Below are 17,610 nucleotides of genomic sequence, written 5' to 3'. Positions count from 1 at the left end.
TGGCAGCGTTCCCTTTCTCCACAACCTTCACTTTATATTTAGTTTCAGTTGCATGAACTGGGCTAGATAGGCATGTTAGGATAACCTTTGTCTTCCACATTTGGTCTTAACCAGGAGGTAGCTGATGTTGCTGAGCATCACCGAACCCCTCTGGAGAAATGAGCTGTTGAAAAGTCCTTGCCAATCTGCTGCTATGCGATCCATGAATCTCATACACGTGTGCTTTCTAATTGCTTCCCTAATTTATGTGCCCCCATTCACAGATGTTCCTTTTCCTCCCCAGTCTTTCTTTGCCTAAATAATCACATGATATTTTTGGTATCCAAGTATTGTAGGATTACATCAAGGCTTTTCTTTTACAGAAAGCAAAGGGCTTTATGCACAGTTGAAGAGACTCAGTTCTGTTTACTTAAATCTAGAATCTAGGCTGCAAAAATGTTCCACTCTTTCCATAATTCCATCTTTCCATCTGTAGGCTTTGTTGAAGCAGTGAAAATGGTTGTAGGATGGTTGATGCTGTGCTTTGGGAGTATGGTGTACTCATTGGAAGCCTGTTTATTAAAATCAGCATGCAGCATATAAGTACACAAAGGAAGTGAGTTGTGTGTGGTTGATGAGTTCACCTCACTGCGCATCTTAGGAAGCTTCTTTCCCACCAGGAGTGCCATTATGCAGCTGGAGTAGATCTTGTAAATTTTTTTAATTTATTTTTTCTTTCTTGCGTTAATAGCATCCTGGTGCAGAGACTTTACATGGAGTAAGGGACATGGTAAATCTGCAACTGTCGTGACCTCAGCACTCTCCAAAGCTGTGTGTATCTTGCATCTTCTCAGGACAGATGAACCCTGTCCTCTTGAATATGTGCATCCTAGCAGAGGAAGAAAAACTGTTCAGATTTGCCTCACTATTGCTGTAGGACCAAGGAATGGCTAAGGAATCTTCCCACTGCCTTGCAGCTTCCAAAGAGACATTGGCTCACATTTCACCAAAACTTCTTTCCTCTAGCCAGTGCTTGGCACTGTCAGCTCCTGGCCCTTGCAGACCAGAGTTTGTGAAAACCACATCTGCATCGAGTCTGTATGACAGGTAAAGGTAGAACAGTGTGTTGCAGCTCATGCAGCAATGGGAATGAACAACATCCTTTCTTACCAACCCTGCAAAGAGGCAGGCTGTGATAAACACACCAGGCATGAGCACGATCTTGCCATGTACAATCTTGTCCACTGCTGTGACTTTCTGAATTTCTTGCTTTGTGGGACACTGATTTTTGCAGCTGTTTTTATTTGCTCTTGTAATACTTGTGTTTTTAAGAACACTCACTGTCATTTTTCTACTGTCCAATTTTGAAAGCGTGTCATTTTTATTTTTACCTATTCCTTTACACATTCAGTAGTCACTGATGAATAAAACTACATAATGAAGACACTTTTTTGTTTGTTATCTCTGTAGCTGAAAGAACATATCTTTTCTGGGTTGCTGCTTAAAATTGCAGTTTATAAAGTGTTCATAAAGCCTGAGTTTAGTGTGTCTTCTCATGTGACAGAGTCCTAAACATCTCTGTCAGTGTTTCACTGGCTACAAGATTATTGTTTTTACTAGTACTGTTCCAGCATGAAAAAATAAATCCTCTAAAGGGCATGGGATGGTTCCTTTGAAATGATGTCTCCCTAACCCTGCTTTAAAGGCCAGAGAAACCTGCTCTGGTACAAAACCTTTGTGTTCATTTTAAATGCCATTGCACTACACCCGGAAGGGTTTCTTGGGTTGAGTCACGCAGCTAGGTCTCTTCATTTTGGTACAGAGTCTTGGCAGTGACTCTTGAGCAGAGCAGAACAAGGGGTACCGCAGCACACCTGTGCGTCTAGTGCAGGCTGCCTTTTAGCGACGCCGTGTGCCCACCACCCTGAGTGTGGGGGCTTGGGTTTAACGGCAGTCAGCTCTGAGGAGGAGGGAGCAGGGCATGTTGTTGTGCGAGTCAGAGCTGGAAGCTGAGGACCGAAGCAACTAACCTTTCAGGTGCTGGAAGGGACTGTACACCTACCCGCCATATATGTGGGTTAGGGTTAGAATGAGGGTTTTGCAAAGCAGGGAGCCCAGGATGGAATGGTGTGGCACGTTGCAGAGCTCGGAGCTGGTCTGCCACCAGGACAGTTGCATCGAAAGACTGGGTCAAGCTTTTGCAGTAGCCAGGCACGCCGGCACTGCTCATTCCTGCACCGTGGCTGAAAATGTCAGGGAGCAGCCATACAGCCTGGAAAGCTGCTGTGAAGCTGTTCCTCACCTGGAATGCTGGGTTTGTTAGTGTTGCCCAAGAAGCTGGTTCTGGTCCCAGAGGCTGTTTGCCACCTTGGCTCTGGAGAGCTGAGGGGATGCTGAGGGTGAAGGAGATGGTCTGGCTATTTGCCTTTTGGGTCTGAACTAGGTCAGGACTGCCACGCCAGCCTTTCGCTGCTCTGGGACGCAGGCACGTTAAAAAAAGCGGCTTTCTGGAGGCTGGCAACCCCCCCCGAGCACCCCTCCTGCCTGGCAGGGGGCAGGGAGATGGTGTGCGGGGAGTTGCACAGCTGCAAAATGCCGCGGTGCGGATCGTTCCCCAGACCCCGGTAGATGGGGCTGTTATTCCTGGTTTGTCCACGGTGCTGCTGCTGCTGCCGGCAGCGTGTCAGGACAGCTGGACAGAGCAGGCACCGGCTGAGGGAAGGATGGTCAGAAAGGCTTCGTCGACACATCTGGGGCTTTCGGGGTGACTCCTTGTGGTGCAAGAGATCGCCTGCCCCTCCTAAATATCCCAGCTGCTATTCAGTGCCGCAGGAGCCACTGAATAAATCCCCTAGCGACGAGGACTGGTGGGAAAGGGTCTTCAGCGCCAGCCTCCACCTCCTGCGGTCGGAGCCGAGCTGGCCCAGGATGGTGCCTTCTCATAGGGAGCATAACACGCTTTTTGTAAAAAATCCCCAAGCCCTACTGTTTTTTGTATGCACCTCTGAGTGTTAAACTTGCCTCCACGCTCGGCTGCAAACCTTGATCTTGCTTTTAATTTCCCTAAGGAAGCAAGTGTGGGATGCTGCTGGCTTCCAGTGCAGAGAAACACAGTGCTGCTAGTTGGAGATGCCTTGGAAACCTTCTAGTTCGCCCATCCTGCTTGGGTTATTGCTTCCAGCATTTCTAGTGACTTGCCTTCTCCCTAGTACTCCCAAAGCTCACAGGTATGCAACTCGTACACCTGTTGCTTTGCTTATATAGGGAAAATTAAGCAGCACATGTAGAGAGGGAATCGGTGTGTACCATTTTCCACTACCTGTTATTTTGCTCTTACAGGCTCTAATTTGAGAGGCAAGATAACAAAAAAACCAAAAGCCACCAGCACTTCCTTCTCCACATCTCCACAGCATCTTTTCTGGTGGCTCCTTTAGGCCACATGCCTGCTCCCAGCTGGGTAAGGTTTTATGGGCCCCAGGTGCCACGGACCGGAGCACCTCCGCCCTTCCGTTCCCAAGGACTAGTGTGGGGTAGGAGTGAACATGCTGTTGGCTTTTCGTCTTGTCTTTTGCTGTGGTTTAACCCCAGCCAGTAACTAAGTACCACACAGCTGCTCATTAACTCCCTCTGCCTCTGAGGGCTGGGGAGGAAAATTAAGAAGGAAGAGGAAACTCAAGGATTGAGGTAAGAACAATTTAATAATTGAAATAAAATAACAATAATAACAACAGCAATTATAATGCAAAGGAGGAAGAAGGGGAGAGGAATAAAATGCAAAGGGAAGCTAAAAAACCCCCAATTGATGCACCCAGTTGCTCACCAACCCCTGACTGATGCCCAGCTGGTCCTTGAACAGCAGTCAGCAACTCCTAGCCAGCTCCCCCCTTGTTTATATACTAAGCATGATGTTCTGTGCTACGGAATATCCCTTCTGCTTGTTCAGGTCAGCGGTCCTGGCTCTGCTCCCTCCCGGCTTCTTGTGCCCCTCCAGCTTTCTTGCTGGCAGGGCCTGAGAAGCTGAAAAGTCCTTGACTTAGTATAAAACATCACAACAACTGGAAACATCAGTGTGCTACCAACATGGTTCTTGCACCAAATCCAAAACACAGCACTGCACCAGCTACTAAGAGGAAAATTAACTCTATCCCAGCTGAAACCAGGACAGGTTTGTGAGGCAAACCCACTCTGAATGCTGTAAGCAGCCAGCAGTTCTCCATCAGCTCCTTCAGGAGGGCTGAGAACACCAGCAACTAGCTTTTCTGATTTCAAGGGTTCAACCCTTTGAAAAGTTTTGAGATTAATTTTAAGTTATAACTCTGTTTACCTAAGTGTGGCTTGGATTCCTCCTTGACTCCTAGGCTGCTGCACCTTGTTTTAAATTTTATTTTCCTTCTGTGAAAGCTACGTGTTTGTGGTTTTGTTTCAAAATGAGAACTGGGATTTCTCAAACCATACCTTGAATATAGAAGCAAGAACTTCATTAAAATGTCAGTTATGAGGCCTGTGATATAAAATGCTGCAAGTTATCAATACTGTGTGATGCCTCGATGGGACAAGTGCTTTATGGAGCTCTTCTTTTGCGGTGGCAGGTTGGTCTGTGCTGGCTCTGCTCTCTTGGGATCTGGGAGATGGAGGCTGCTCTGTTCAGGTAAGTGTCAAGCCTTTGCATTTATTTAATTTTTATTTTAAATCTACCCTTACAAGAAGAGTGGACTGACCTTCCCTTCTGGTGTCCATTTGTTAGGCACCTGTGTTGGAGCAGTGCACCTCTCAGCTGGCTGCAGCCTGTGTGCACGTTTGCCCCTGTGTGCGTGCTGGGACATGAGGGCTGCTGTAAGACTGCTGTCTTCTGGGACTGTGGCTTTTTGATTAATGTCTTTTGAGGCTCTTCTGCTAATAAGATAATTGCAAAACAAAGAACGGAGGAGGGCAATGAGTGCCTCCTGTGGGGCAGTGTAAGACAGGGCAACAGCACAGGGACCAGGCACAGAGCAGCCGTCTCTTCCCGTGCAGAGGCTGGGGTGAACTTAGCGGTTGTGGTAGCCACTTGAGCAATGTGTTGCTGGTACCATAGGGACCCCTGTGGCAAGTATGTGCTTGGTGCATCTTCCTGGTTAGGTAAGGTATAATGGAGGCTCCCTAGGATGTGTCTTTGCCCTGCAGAGCCCCCATGTGCCACCTTTCTGGTGCCGGTGGGGTGCGTTTCTCATGGGGTCAGTTTGACATAAGCAGTTACTTCGGAGTGAGGAGAGCTCTCTCCCCCTGCACGGCTGCTGGTGGGCCTGTTTATGTGGGGCTCCCTGAGAACGGGGGCTCTGAGCTTCAGGCCAGTGCCTTGACTGACCAAGGAACAGCACTGTCCCCAAACCCACCCTGAGGCTCCCTTCTTATCTGTGGACAGGTGGAGCAATAGCCTTGCAAATAGTTTTTAACAGATGTTGCTTTCAGATGCCCTGCCTTGCATCCCTTATTCTTCCCTCTGAATGTGAGGCCGGGACATGCCAAGGAAGGGCCACCATGCCGTCTGTGGGCAGCTTGGGGCTGCCAACGCATCAGCGCCGGCTCCCCCTCACCCAGGGAGGGTAACAACCTGAAATGCTATTAGTAAATGAACCGTGACTAAGCAGGGTTGAATCAGTGCTGGGTTGGGATGTGTCGTTGGCTGGGAGGTGCAGGATCTGGTGGTGGATGGCAGGGAGCCGGGGCTGTCCATCTCCCTTATGCCCATGAGCTCTTGCTACGTTTCTGATTAGAGTGGTGAGGAATTGATGCAAACTTTTCATGCTGTCTGGGCCAAAGTCCAACCCAAACAACCCTTTCCAGCTACGTGCAACTCCCCTTTATTTTTAGATGGATATTTGTTTTTTTCTCTTGGGCTTTGTGTTGAAGGAGTGCTGTGAGCAATGTATGTCTGGTTCATCCCCAATGAGGTTACAGTTTTAGCTATTTGGTGGATAACCAGGTCAAATAAACTACTTGGCTTCAGCTTTGGTGGCACCGTGGTAGTACCCAGGTGTTGACTTGTCCTGTTCCAGGACAAGTAGATTAGGTCTTCAGAGCCAACAAAAGGTCTTTAAAGCTACTTATCCTCCATGTTACTGGCGTTGGGGGGGGCATAAGTGGCTCAAAGGGCACGTGTCTGACATTGGGCTTTCCTGGAGATGGGTTACAGCACATTTCCACTGCTTCTGCACAGGGGGCCAGCTCTGCCCATGAGTCAATGCTCAGGGCAGTGCAAAGGCAGAGGTTTCCCTACTGCTGCCTCTCTGCTGCTGTAGCACAATATTGTCCCATGCAGGGATGATGGCAGATGTGTGGGAAGCTGAACAGGAGCTTCAGAGAGAACTTCCAGGCTGAGCTGCAGCCACTTCTAAGGGAGAGCATGCCAGTGACACGTTAGTTATATTTGTGTATGCAGTGTCAAAATCCTTCTGCAGCCCCAGCTGGGCTTCCTGAGGAGGAGAAGCTCAGTTTGCTGGGGCCTCTGTAAAAGCTCTGCAGCCCTGGCCTTGAGGCTGCTTCCCCACTGCATCAGCTGCTGATGGAGCTGGGGGACCCACAAGCTGCAGGGATGCTGCTGTGATGGCAGTGAAGCTCTGCTTGGTGTTCAGGAGGTGTTTGTACCACTGTGCCCAAGCTACTGTAGCAAAGTGCTCCAGCTAATGAAGAAAGCATGTTTTTTTATTATGTTTTTTTTGTTTTGTTTTGTTCTCTACTTGGCCCTGAGCTTTCCCAGTAACTGATGTAAATAAATATGATAATAACCTTTGTTTTTTTAAGATCCTAAACATCTGCTTAGGCACTGAATTATTTACTGCTGCTTCTATCCACAAAATCCAAAAGTCCCATATGTGATGAAATCTTCCTTAATTAGAGGAAGGTTTGGATCTGCAGTCTTGTGCGGAAGAAGCCTTGGTTCATCTAAACAACTTTGCTTTGAGGGAAGGAGAATGGAGAAAGGGGGAGGACACAGCTCTTCGGGTGTTTCTGCAACTGCTGTTCCCCAGCAAAACAGGGTTACTAATTCATTTTTAATAATGTTCCACCTACTACTAGCCTGATTTGCACACTTCATCACTGTGATGGTTTGCCTGTCCTGAAGCAGTCCAGTTTGCAATGCAATATGCTGCTATGTTTGGTTTTTTTATTTTATCTTCAGCTGAGCTGAAGTTATTTTTTCTCCCTTCCACATTGCCTGGAGAAAGATGGCATTGGCAGCTTCTGCAAGCATTGCTCAGTTCCCACCGGAGAAGCTCTCCTTGCCTCTGTTCCTGCTTTAATATCCTGCAGCTGTTTCCTTGCAAAACTTTTTCATTGCTTGAATGCAGCAGCAGAGGGGGGATGGTGTGTCCTTACCCCCGTGCTGGCCCTGAGGGGGGTGCAGGGCTGCTGAATTGCTAACCCACCCACTTGCTACACCTGGTACCCTCCCGATTTCCCAGCTCTGTGAGCTGGGTTAAATGTTAAATGATGCTAAATCCTGCTCCGGTTCCCTTGGGCGTGAGTTTATGGGCAGCACAGATGGGGGCTCTCCTGCCTGGGTCTGGCCCCCGGAAGGTGGGGGAGACCCTCTGTGGTTGCCCTTCTCCTCCCCTGGGCCGCTCTGACACCTCCAGGGAGCTTCTGCCTATCTAGCCTTTTCATGGGGGTTTGATGCTGATACACACAAAGCTTTTGCCTGCTGGTGAATGGCGTCTGTCTGTCCATCCCTGGGTGCCTGTGGGCTCTCCTCCCTCCGCCAGCATGCTGCCCTGGGAGGATGCTCGGTGCACCAGTTGCAAATGAATCACCTCACCTCAGTGCTTTCCCGTTTTGCTGTCAATCATGAAAGAGTGGTGCAGAAAATAATATCGATCCTGAAACATTTTAAAATCCACTCATCTTCACCTCAGTGCCTGTGTGGATACGCACATACACAGACCGTCTCCCAGCATGTGGGAGCTTAGTGGCCTCTGTTTGCTGAGTGCGTGGAGGAGAGGCGGGGTATTCCTGGGTAGCACCACGTGGTACCAGTTTAAGATTTAGAGACAATGTTCACAGCTGGTTTTGCCTGTCTATAGATAGCTGAATTGAAGGGGACCCAGGGATCTGGGTCCTGTGATTGGAAAAGAATGATTGCAGCAGGGCCAAGCCTTCCCGCGTGAGCTCGTCACGGCGTAGTGTTGTGTTGGAATAGTCCATTTAACACACGATGCTGGATTCTGGTTCAGCAATGACGGCTGTGTTGTGTGAGAAATGGGCTGGGACCTAGAAATCATCAGTTTCCAGAGTTGCCTTTTTCCCTAGGGAAAAACTGTGTCTGAGCATTTGTGAGCGATAGTCTTGGCTGCAGATGAAACCAGGCAGCCACCTGCCAAAGGACAAGCTGCTGCCTCAGGGCTTAGGCAAGCGGTAAGAGAAGTGTGACAGGGAGAACCCCCCTCCCATCCCGTGCCTGTCAGGCTGGAGAGCTGATAACGTTGCATGCAGCATGGATCAGAATGGGACGGATCACTCTTTAAAGCCTTTTGGTGAGCACCTTTCTGTTTTTTCTTTTTGTCAAGACATCACTGCTTTGAAGAGACGTGGTTTAGAGATGCAGTGGGGTCAGGCTTCAGAGGTCCCCGTCTGACTTGCTCCAGTGACAGCAAAAGCACGTGATGTATGGTCATGGAGAGGGGTCTGACCATGCTGGGGTGCAGAGATGTGGGCAACCTGCTGCACCCACATCCTGCCGGGGCCCAGCCAGGGGCCCACAGGACATTAGATCGAGTCTTAGTGCATCTTCACCAGCATGGAGGCCACTGTGGTGCTTCTGGCACTGGCAGAGCCCCTGCTCTGCTAGGCATACTGAGCAGCGTATGTGGGGTGGGATAAGCTGTAAAAATACCAGTCTCCACCACCAGGAATTTTCTGTAGGTGTGGCGAAATGGCCATCAGTTGTCTTCCTCACCTGGTTTCACTGGTGAAAGTTTCTCAGGGTAGGTGTCAGCAGGTGCTGGAGGCAGTGCAGCTTGTGGTCCCTGTCCCTGTGATGGCTCTTGTGGTGTGTGGAGCCTCTTTGTAGTTGAGAGGTTTCTTTAGCTTCGATCTGCGGATGACACCCCTCCTTGGCACCTTGAAAGGAACCAAAAATCCCTCCCCCAAACTGGTTTGTTAGCTGGTATGAGGAAACCTTTCTGCCCCTGCCTTGAGCAGTGCTGTGCAGCAAAAGACAGTGACAATCCCAAAGAAGAAAGGAGGTGGGTTACACGTGACATCGCTGTAGCTCAGAGTTTCAAGCAAGGTGACAGTGCTACAGCTGTGAGGGTTCAAAATGTGTGATAATGGCTTTGTCTTAGTGCAGGGTCAGTTATAGGAGCAGAGGATAAAAGGGAGCTCAACAAGATGATCTTGACTGCTTCTTGGGAGTGAGGCTGTCAGGGAAAAAATGCTGTCAATGGTGGTGGCATGCAATGCTTGTTCCCCTTTCTCTCCCTGGAAAGCTTCATATAAACTAGCTGAAACTGAAAGCTCAGATGTTTGAATGTTCTCTTTTGGAAAGAACTTACTCTCCTTCTGGAGTGAAAAGCGAATTTTTCTGCATTAGAGAAGCCAAGGTCCCAGTATTATGGTACTGAATGCAAAATCAATGTATTCTTTGGATGTATGTGAGATATTTGGACCACTTTTCTGGCTTTATGAGCAAACCTGTTTAGTGGCATCTACTATTTTCTATTCATTGTGAGTACAGAAAGCAGTTTGTCTCATTCTGTGGCCAAACACAGTGTGAAAGAAATGGCTGAATGGCTTGTTTTGACCCTAAGAGAAGTGTGTGCGTTGGCATCTCTTTCACAACTCATGTTTAGCCACATATGTTTTGATAAATTGCCTTTTTAAGATTTATTTTTTATTTTGATGAGATTTCCGTTCATCAGTAACGTTCATCAGCATCTTTCCATGCTCTGCCTGGCCACGCAAACTAAAAACTGATGTCCATGAGAGCTGCCTGTTTAAAAACAAGCCTTTGGTGAGAAGAATAATAAAATAATTAAGCTTAGATATTTCCTTGGTTTTTTACCAAAACCTTTTGGATGCAGCATTTGAGCTAGTGGCCACAGATGATGTGAAAAATTTGCAATGCAGGGGGCTTTTCTAGTCATATATGAATGCAAACTGTGTGCTGTGTGAGATGGTACTGGGAGGCTCCCACTACCAGCACTGAGCTTTTTACTTTTCCTTTCTGCTTGATGTTAGCCTGAGCCCCACAGGAAGCTTGGGATGGATGTAGTCTTTTAACAAATGTCAGGGGAGGGGGTGCAAATCAATGCTGAATTCTCAGACAAGTATTTATTGCTGTTCCTAATGATAGAAAAACAGGGATGAAACCAAACACCACTGAATACTCCTATGAGTCTGTGGAGTTTAACCTACGGTTGCACGTAACTGGTAAACAGGCTCAAAACTCAGGGAGCCATAAAATCATTTCAGTCACTGTGAGGACCGAGGGTTGGCGTTTTTACACTTTTCACAACCGTTGTGCTCTAACAGAGGACCCTATTGTGAATTGGAGTCAGGGAAGAGTTGCCACCGGTCTGCAGAAATTGTCGTCTAGCTGATACAGTTGCCCTCGTACGTACCCTGAAGCCTCTGAGCTTGCAAAAGACATTGATCAATGGGTTAACCTAATGTACTATGATTAGAGATGAGCAAACATTGAAAGATTAATTAGCTAATGGGCAGTTGTGTGCTCCAGAGATGACACAGTGCTTTGTAATGCTCAGTATTATTGCAGGTCTCGGGGGCCTGATTCAGAGACCATTCAAATCCTGGAATAGTTACTTATCTGGTCTAAGTATGCTTCTGCTTCTCAGGTTTTCAAAACCTGTCTGGGGTTCTCTATGGCTTCTTCATAATGTTTCTTATTGCCCTGATATTCCCTGTGCAAATAAATATTCTCTACTTTTCTTCCACATGTGCCCACCCCATGTATGCACACACAGGTTTCCAGCCCCTTTCTGTTTTCTAGCAGAAGTGAGATCTGAAGCCACGTCTCCTATTTCCAAATCATGTTTTAATGTGAAATGAGGAGCTAAGAGGAGAGAAATCCTATTCCTCATTATGCAACCATTCCCTAGGTACCAGAGCCTGCAGGGCAGACTGGCTGGGCTGAAATCAGGGCACTGTGTTGTTTCTGTGCCATCCATGCTGGATTAGCAGGCTGGCAGCACCTTCCCCAGCACTTTATGATCAATATTTTCTACAGACACTTGCAGAGAAGGATGGGTGACAAACAGCTTCTGTCTCTTGAAAAAGAGCTTCTCTTGTCTGACTCTTCGTCAGTTCAATGACTGGGTATCTCTGCAGACAGAGGTGGTTGGAAAGGCAACCACAGCCGTCTTGCACCAGCAACTCTCATGGCAAAGAGGCAAGACAAGACCTTATCTGTGAGACCCAGCTCAGAGAAATGTCTTTCCAAGACCAGGAAATAAATTTAATGAGCAGCTTCCCATGTGAAGGCCCCCTGGGAGAATGAGCAACCCCAATGATCGCAGTGTGCCTGGGAACAGCCAAACCGACTTTGAGCCGTGCACCAGGGACAGCTACTTCTACAAACAACCCATTGACTTTTCTGTATTTGAAAGCAAAGTGCAAGGATTTAGAAGAAATTCTGAATTCTCCTTTTATCTGACTCTCACTTGTATCTCCTGGAAGAGTACTTCTTTAGGACTCTGGTCTCTTTTATAAACCACAGACATCCAACAATGAGCTAGGTCTCTGTCTACAAGTAAGCACAGTGCAATATTTAAGTCCTTAATTGCTGTGAGGAATCGGATGCCTAAATTGGCTTGGACCTGAAAAATTGAATCCTTTTTCCAATCTGCCTCATGTCTGACCTAACTGGATTCCTTTGCCTAGCTCCTCAAAGGTGGACATTCCCAGACTGAGGGTCAAATGCTCTGTGGTCTGCCAAGTCATAGAGGAGAACTAAGAGACTGAGTTTCCTGTCCTGAACATATTCTATGACAAAATTTGTGACATTTAGTGGAAAAACTCAAGGTGACAATCTTTAATCTCAAATATCCCAGATGTAGTGGAATTGTTACTAGCTATATCTATGGATTTGTTTTTGCTGAAGACCATGAGTTTATTTTTTACAGATTTTTTTATGAAGAACAACACATATGCGAACACCAGATCTAAGCTGGCTGGGATGGGTTTGTGTCAACAACAGGAAGAAACTGTAGCTGTAAAAGAGCAGGTCAGCCCAGAGAAGGCCTGCCACGGAGTCCTGGGAAGTTCAGTAGATCTGGAAGATACGATCCTTAAACTGCACCAGAAATTTCTAACTGGTTATAATCAGAAACGAGGCCAAAGGACTTTTAGTCTCTCAGTTGTGCTGGGTGGTGTTCTACATTAGGAGTCAAATCTAGGGATGAAATAATGGTGCAAGGTACTGTCAACAAACTATGAAAAGAGGAACAGAGCGGGAAACCCGAGAAAGCGCTGGCGGGATACGCGGCAGGGATGAAGCAAAAAGGTGTAAGTCTGGAGGCGGTAGACTGGAGGAAAGCTATCACTAAGGACAAAATGCAGCTGAAAAAAACTCCTCCTGTGCTGGACTACTCTTAGTAGCAGCTGCTGTGCAGTTGGACAGGGACGCTGGCCTTTTTTAAAGAGCGCTTAATTCTTCAGGTAGAGGGACAGAAAAAAAAAAAAAAGAAATCCCTTTGTTGAAATTACAGGTAAACTCACACTACTTTTATTAACTGAAGAAGACTTTGAAAGGACTGACAAGCGAGCTCACTGTGCTGTTGTTAGTGGCCACAGGGTTGCATTCTGTATGCAGTGGTTTAGCAACGCCACGGCTGATCTTCACCCTGATCACCTCCCTTTTCCTTCATGATCAACATCAGCGCAGCCACTGGGGGTTACAATGCCAAAGTACTACTAAGCTTCTAAACAAAGCTGGTTTAGATATTCCGTGTTGGATCGATACAGATCATCAGGAGTGGATGACCAACATACGGCAATCGTTTCCTGCTAAAACTACGATAGTTCATGCAGCACCTCTATTTTAATGTCAAATGGGAGAAACGTTGCTGAGCTTATCGAGCAGCATGTGAGTAGCGTGGCTGCCCTCTCCCCCTTCCAGGGACTGGTCCCAGTGGGTACCCCCTTGGCCTGGGCTGGCCAGGGTAAGGTGCCCAGACGCCCGGTGTCAGTGGCTGTGTCACAAATGTGCGTGGCGGCAGGGTGAGTGCTGCTCCTCTGCCACCGCTCATGGTGCTGCCGTCCAGGGCTGCTGCTCTGCTTTGTGTCCCGGCAGGGCTGGTTCTATTAGGAGACTCTATTTTCTTGTCTAGAGCAAAGATTATGAACGTTATTTTTTTGAAAGCAAATGCTGTCTGTCTTCCTCTCCCCAGTGGCTGCTGTTTCTTCTACATGCAATAACCCGGCTGTCTGGGGGTTTGTGTTTGAGCATCTGAGTGTAGAAATCATAAATAAGGCTGGCCAACAGCCAGTGCCTGCCTCTGCTGCCCGAGCTCTCTTTGCAGGTTCTTACTGATGCGTCTGTAGGACACGGCAGCCCTACCAGGCACATGGTGGCCATGGCTAGTTGCTGATTTCAGTATTTATAATCAATGCACCCATAATGCTGCAGGACTATTTCCATTTAAATGAGCCCCCTGAGCCTGCTCTGAGGGGAAATCTGTGTTGAGCTGATCTGAACTTACCAGCTTGTCTCAGCCTTTCCAAGAAACAGCCCATTTAAATGTGAGAGGGTTATGGTGGCACTAGTCTGCTGCTCTTGTCTGCATCGAGATGGAATGAGAATCTTTCACGTGTTGCACTGCTTCTGACAACTGAGAGGAGGATGCTCTGCCAGTCAGGAAATGGCTGGTTCAGACCATGCCTGGAGGATCTGTCTTCCTTGAGAGTGCCCAGACCCGGGTGCCAAAGCCTCCTCCCACATCTTTCTGCTCAGCTATAGATGCCCTCAGCAGAGCTGACAGCATGCATTTATTTGCCCTAAGACCAATGCAGTCCCGTAAAAAACTTCTGTCTCATTCATAACAAATTTTCCAATGAAAATCTCAATTTGGAGGAAAGCCTGTGCCTGGCCTAACTCATCAGCCCAGAAACAACGCAGGAGTTTCAGCATTGTTCCCAGAATAAATTGATGGTTTCATGGCTGGCATGATTAATAGCTGGGATACAAATCATAACTTTGGATTACAGTTCCCACACTGTGATAAGCTTGTGTGAGACATAATCTAGTCTAGAAACTTGCCCTTTCTGGTCATCCATTGGCAGGTGGACTTCTGTAAGCAGGCAAAATCTGTGCTAGTTATACTCATCCGATCCCTTGCAAATGTGTATCGCTCCGGTTTCTCAATCCTTCCCTCTCAGTTTAGTGGCAAAAGGATCTTTTTCAGGAGGGTTGAGGGGAGGTTGTTTAGTTTTTACCTTCTGGTTGTTTGGGGTGACTTTCACTCTTCGTACTTGGTGTAAGTAAATCCTCCAGATCTTGCAGCATGGGGTTAGTGCTGGCTTTGTTGTTTCTCTTGTTTTTCTCCTCTTCACGTTGCTGCATCAATAAAAAAACCCATCAGGTTTAGTTTGAAAATGCAGATGTAATCCATGAAATGCTGGCCCAGCTAAGTGTTCATTGGTATGAATGCAATCTCTTTCCATGTTCAAGGTGCAGCATCTTGGTTCAGTGACCCAAGGGTTTACAGAAAGAAAGTACATCCCACGCAGGTCTGAGAGCCTGGGAAGCAACAGCTCTGCTCCTGTTAGGGCAAAGCACTTGCTGATGACATGGTTTATAGGTCTACCAGGCTGTCTGTGTGTTTCTGCAGCTGCTAGTCCACCCTCCCTGGGATTTTGGTTTGTTTTAAATGTGGACCTCTTGGGAGGGAGGGTGTCGGTGATAAATGCCAGAGGAACCGGAGGAAGGCATGGCAGCGTGGGGATGGGATGTAGGGCTGTCTTTGGTTTTACTTGCATGCACTTAGGTCTTCAAAAGATTTCCTTCTGGATGGCAGGAGGAAGAAAATACCCGGGGCTGTTTATGCTCAGGACAAGCATGCTGGATGTGGAAAGGGGGAAGCTGCCCTCTCATGCAGTGAGAAAGCTTGGATGGCATCCACTCCAGCTCCATCCCTGCTCCCAAAAGGGTGATCTGCCAGTGGAGGGAGTTGTGTGCTGGAGCCATGGGATGTGAGGCGGCTCATGTCCTTGCTACAGCTGAGAGGTCACAGCCCACAGAGCAGCAGGCAGCCATGGCAGATCTCTGTGAGCTCAGCAGGTCACCACATGGGGGTCTCTGGGGGACCCCAACTGCTAACCACCCCTGCTATGACCAGGCAGCTCCCATCCCTCACTCCCTAAGCAGTGGGGCTGTGCTGATGCCCTCCCTTTCCCCCTGCCCTGCTGCATGCCCCTCCTTTTGCCAGGCTTGGCTGTCTCAGCAATCCTACAGGTGCCTGCGGGACAAACATACATAATGTCGGTGCAAAGGCATGTGCTTGTCTGAAGATGTGTTTGTTCCTTTGGGTAGTGCCAGCCCTTGCCTCGTGACCCCTCCATGGGGGTTTGTGCTCTCTTAAACCCTGATCACAACCAGTTTGTGCAGCATGAAATAGACCACGTGCCCCTAAGTCCGAGTGTGCTGTAGCATGTGTTCAGCTCTTGCAATACTTGAGGTTGCCCTATGCAGGAAGACCCTTATGTTAAGCCACGTGCATGAGTGATCAGTTCTGAATTTAAGCATTCAGATGTAATTTATGGAGTCTAATTTTTCAGTGCTCACATCCTCACTTTTAATGCTGCACCAGTCTCTGATTTATGCAATGCATTGCTTCATGTGGCATTGCTTCCTTGGCTTGGATCCTGCCCTGTACTAGTAAAATGGCTGATACCAGTCCTCTGATGGCATCATGTTCTCTCCTGATGCAAGGCTTGATACTTTGTACACATCTATGTAGTACAAGACGGCACACGGTTAGACGCCCACCAGGAAAGCTCTGGGGGAAACTGGTGCTTGCAGACCAGCACAGGCCCTGATAGCAGGCCACCTTTGCTGTTTCTCATTGAGACTCCTTAACTGAGCAGAGCTGTGCTTTTGCAGGTATGCTGCTGCCAGGGCTAATCCATATAAGTTCAGGGATCTCTGCATTATTGTCCTCTACATGTTACAACCTCAACCAGTTTTGGATATTGTGAGGTCCAAATCCTACCCTGCTAATCTGAATCCTTGCATCTGCCTGTATCTTGCTTTTCCCATCTGCATGGCAGAGACAGACACCAGCCTCCTTTGTAAAGTGCTTTTTGATTACCAGTAAGAAATGTTGTTGCCATGTTGTTATTTATGGCTCTTTGCTCTTCAGCTCGTACAAAATCTGGCTGTGGTTTTGGTAGGCTTATTGCTGTCCCTGGGAAATCTCAGGCTCCAAAACGTTACTTGAACTTTGAGGTAACTTACTTTTGTAGGTGGAAAGTGCAGTTTATGGGAAAGCTTACTGTATGAAACAGCAGCCCGTTATGGGACGTGACCTATTACGGGATGTGACCACTCTTTGCAGTTAGCCATTAGGTACCGTCAGAGAGGAGTGAAAAAGCATAAAATGCATCTTCCCCTTGTGTCGCTAATGTGTTCAGAAGTGAAGACCAATTTGAAAGCATATGTTGCATGTCAGACGTGCGTGGTATTTCAAAGATGGCTTTGCCAGATCAGTACTTACCATCTGCATTTTCTTCTTCAGCTCTGCATTGGCGCGCTGGTAAGCTTCAGCCACGGCATTGAGGTAATAGATGGCAAGGCTACAAAAACAAATGTATTGCTGTAGTGATAGTATCAGGGAAGAGTGAAAGATAAATGAGGAGAACATTTAATTTTGCCTACCTTCTAATACCTAGTTTTCCCACCAGCTGTCTCCAAACTGCCTTTACAGGCTCAAGGCTTAGGAAAAATTCAGGTTGCCTCATGGCATGGTCAGCTAAGGTGGGCTGAGCCAATCCAGTAGCTCAGTTCCGCTCAAACAGAAAAAAAAATGACCGTCCTGGCCACCTGCCTCCACCTTGGCTGGCCATGGGCTCCCTCTGCTTCATTTTCACTAGCCCTGGTGAAACTAGGTGACAGCCTTGAAAACCACAAGCTCAGTTGATAAATCATATGGCTTTCTGCCATGGCTCAAAGGAAGAACATGCCTGGGAGACAAAACAGGCACCAGCTTGCACAGGGGCCTTAGAAAAAACTAGGAAACCAGGAAAATGGTGGCCGAGCAGGGCCCTGGACCCTCTCCTGAAAAGCACACTGCTCAAGGCACAGTCTTGGTTCCCACTTCAGGACCGGCTGCCTCCTGCGTCCCGGGAAGGGGCTGTTGGGAACGAGCAGAGACAGGAGCTGAGGGCAAGCAGATGCCAGGTCGGAGCAGAGCACTGGCTTTTGTTTCGATCCCTTCTTCTGCAGAAAGGGCACGCCAAAACCAGGGGAAAATGGAGCCAAGCTCGAGGGAACTGCAAGGTGAGTGGGATGGGAGAAGGCGTGCTGGCAGCCAGCCTTTGGTGCGCGGGGAGGGACGTGTTTTAAACCATGCCCAGGAGTCAGGGCCTGTCTTGCCACCACTGCTACCTGCCAGCCAGTAATGTTTTGGTTGTCAAAAA

General features: G+C 47.9%; 1 protein-coding gene across 1 annotated transcript in view; it reads right to left on the bottom strand.

Moving 5' to 3' along the window:
* Positions 1-12,084: 12,084 nt before the first annotated feature.
* Positions 12,085-17,610, bottom strand: part of TMC2 (transmembrane channel like 2) — a 114,960-nt gene continuing 109,434 nt past the window's right edge. Inside the window, exons 18-20 of the mRNA XM_037383847.1 lie at positions 16,689-16,767; positions 14,410-14,530; positions 12,085-13,300 (exon numbers count right to left, since the gene is read on the bottom strand). Coding sequence (XP_037239744.1) covers positions 13,047-13,300; positions 14,410-14,530; positions 16,689-16,767 — 454 coding nt within the window. The 3' untranslated portion in view covers positions 12,085-13,046. The remainder of the gene's footprint in view (positions 13,301-14,409; positions 14,531-16,688; positions 16,768-17,610) is intronic.

The sequence above is a fragment of the Falco rusticolus genome, chromosome 4 (genome assembly GCF_015220075.1).
Source record: "Falco rusticolus isolate bFalRus1 chromosome 4, bFalRus1.pri, whole genome shotgun sequence".
NCBI lineage: Eukaryota > Metazoa > Chordata > Aves > Falconiformes > Falconidae > Falco > Falco rusticolus.
Note: the sequence above shows the minus strand (reverse complement) of the source record. Positions and strands in the feature narration are given on the sequence as shown.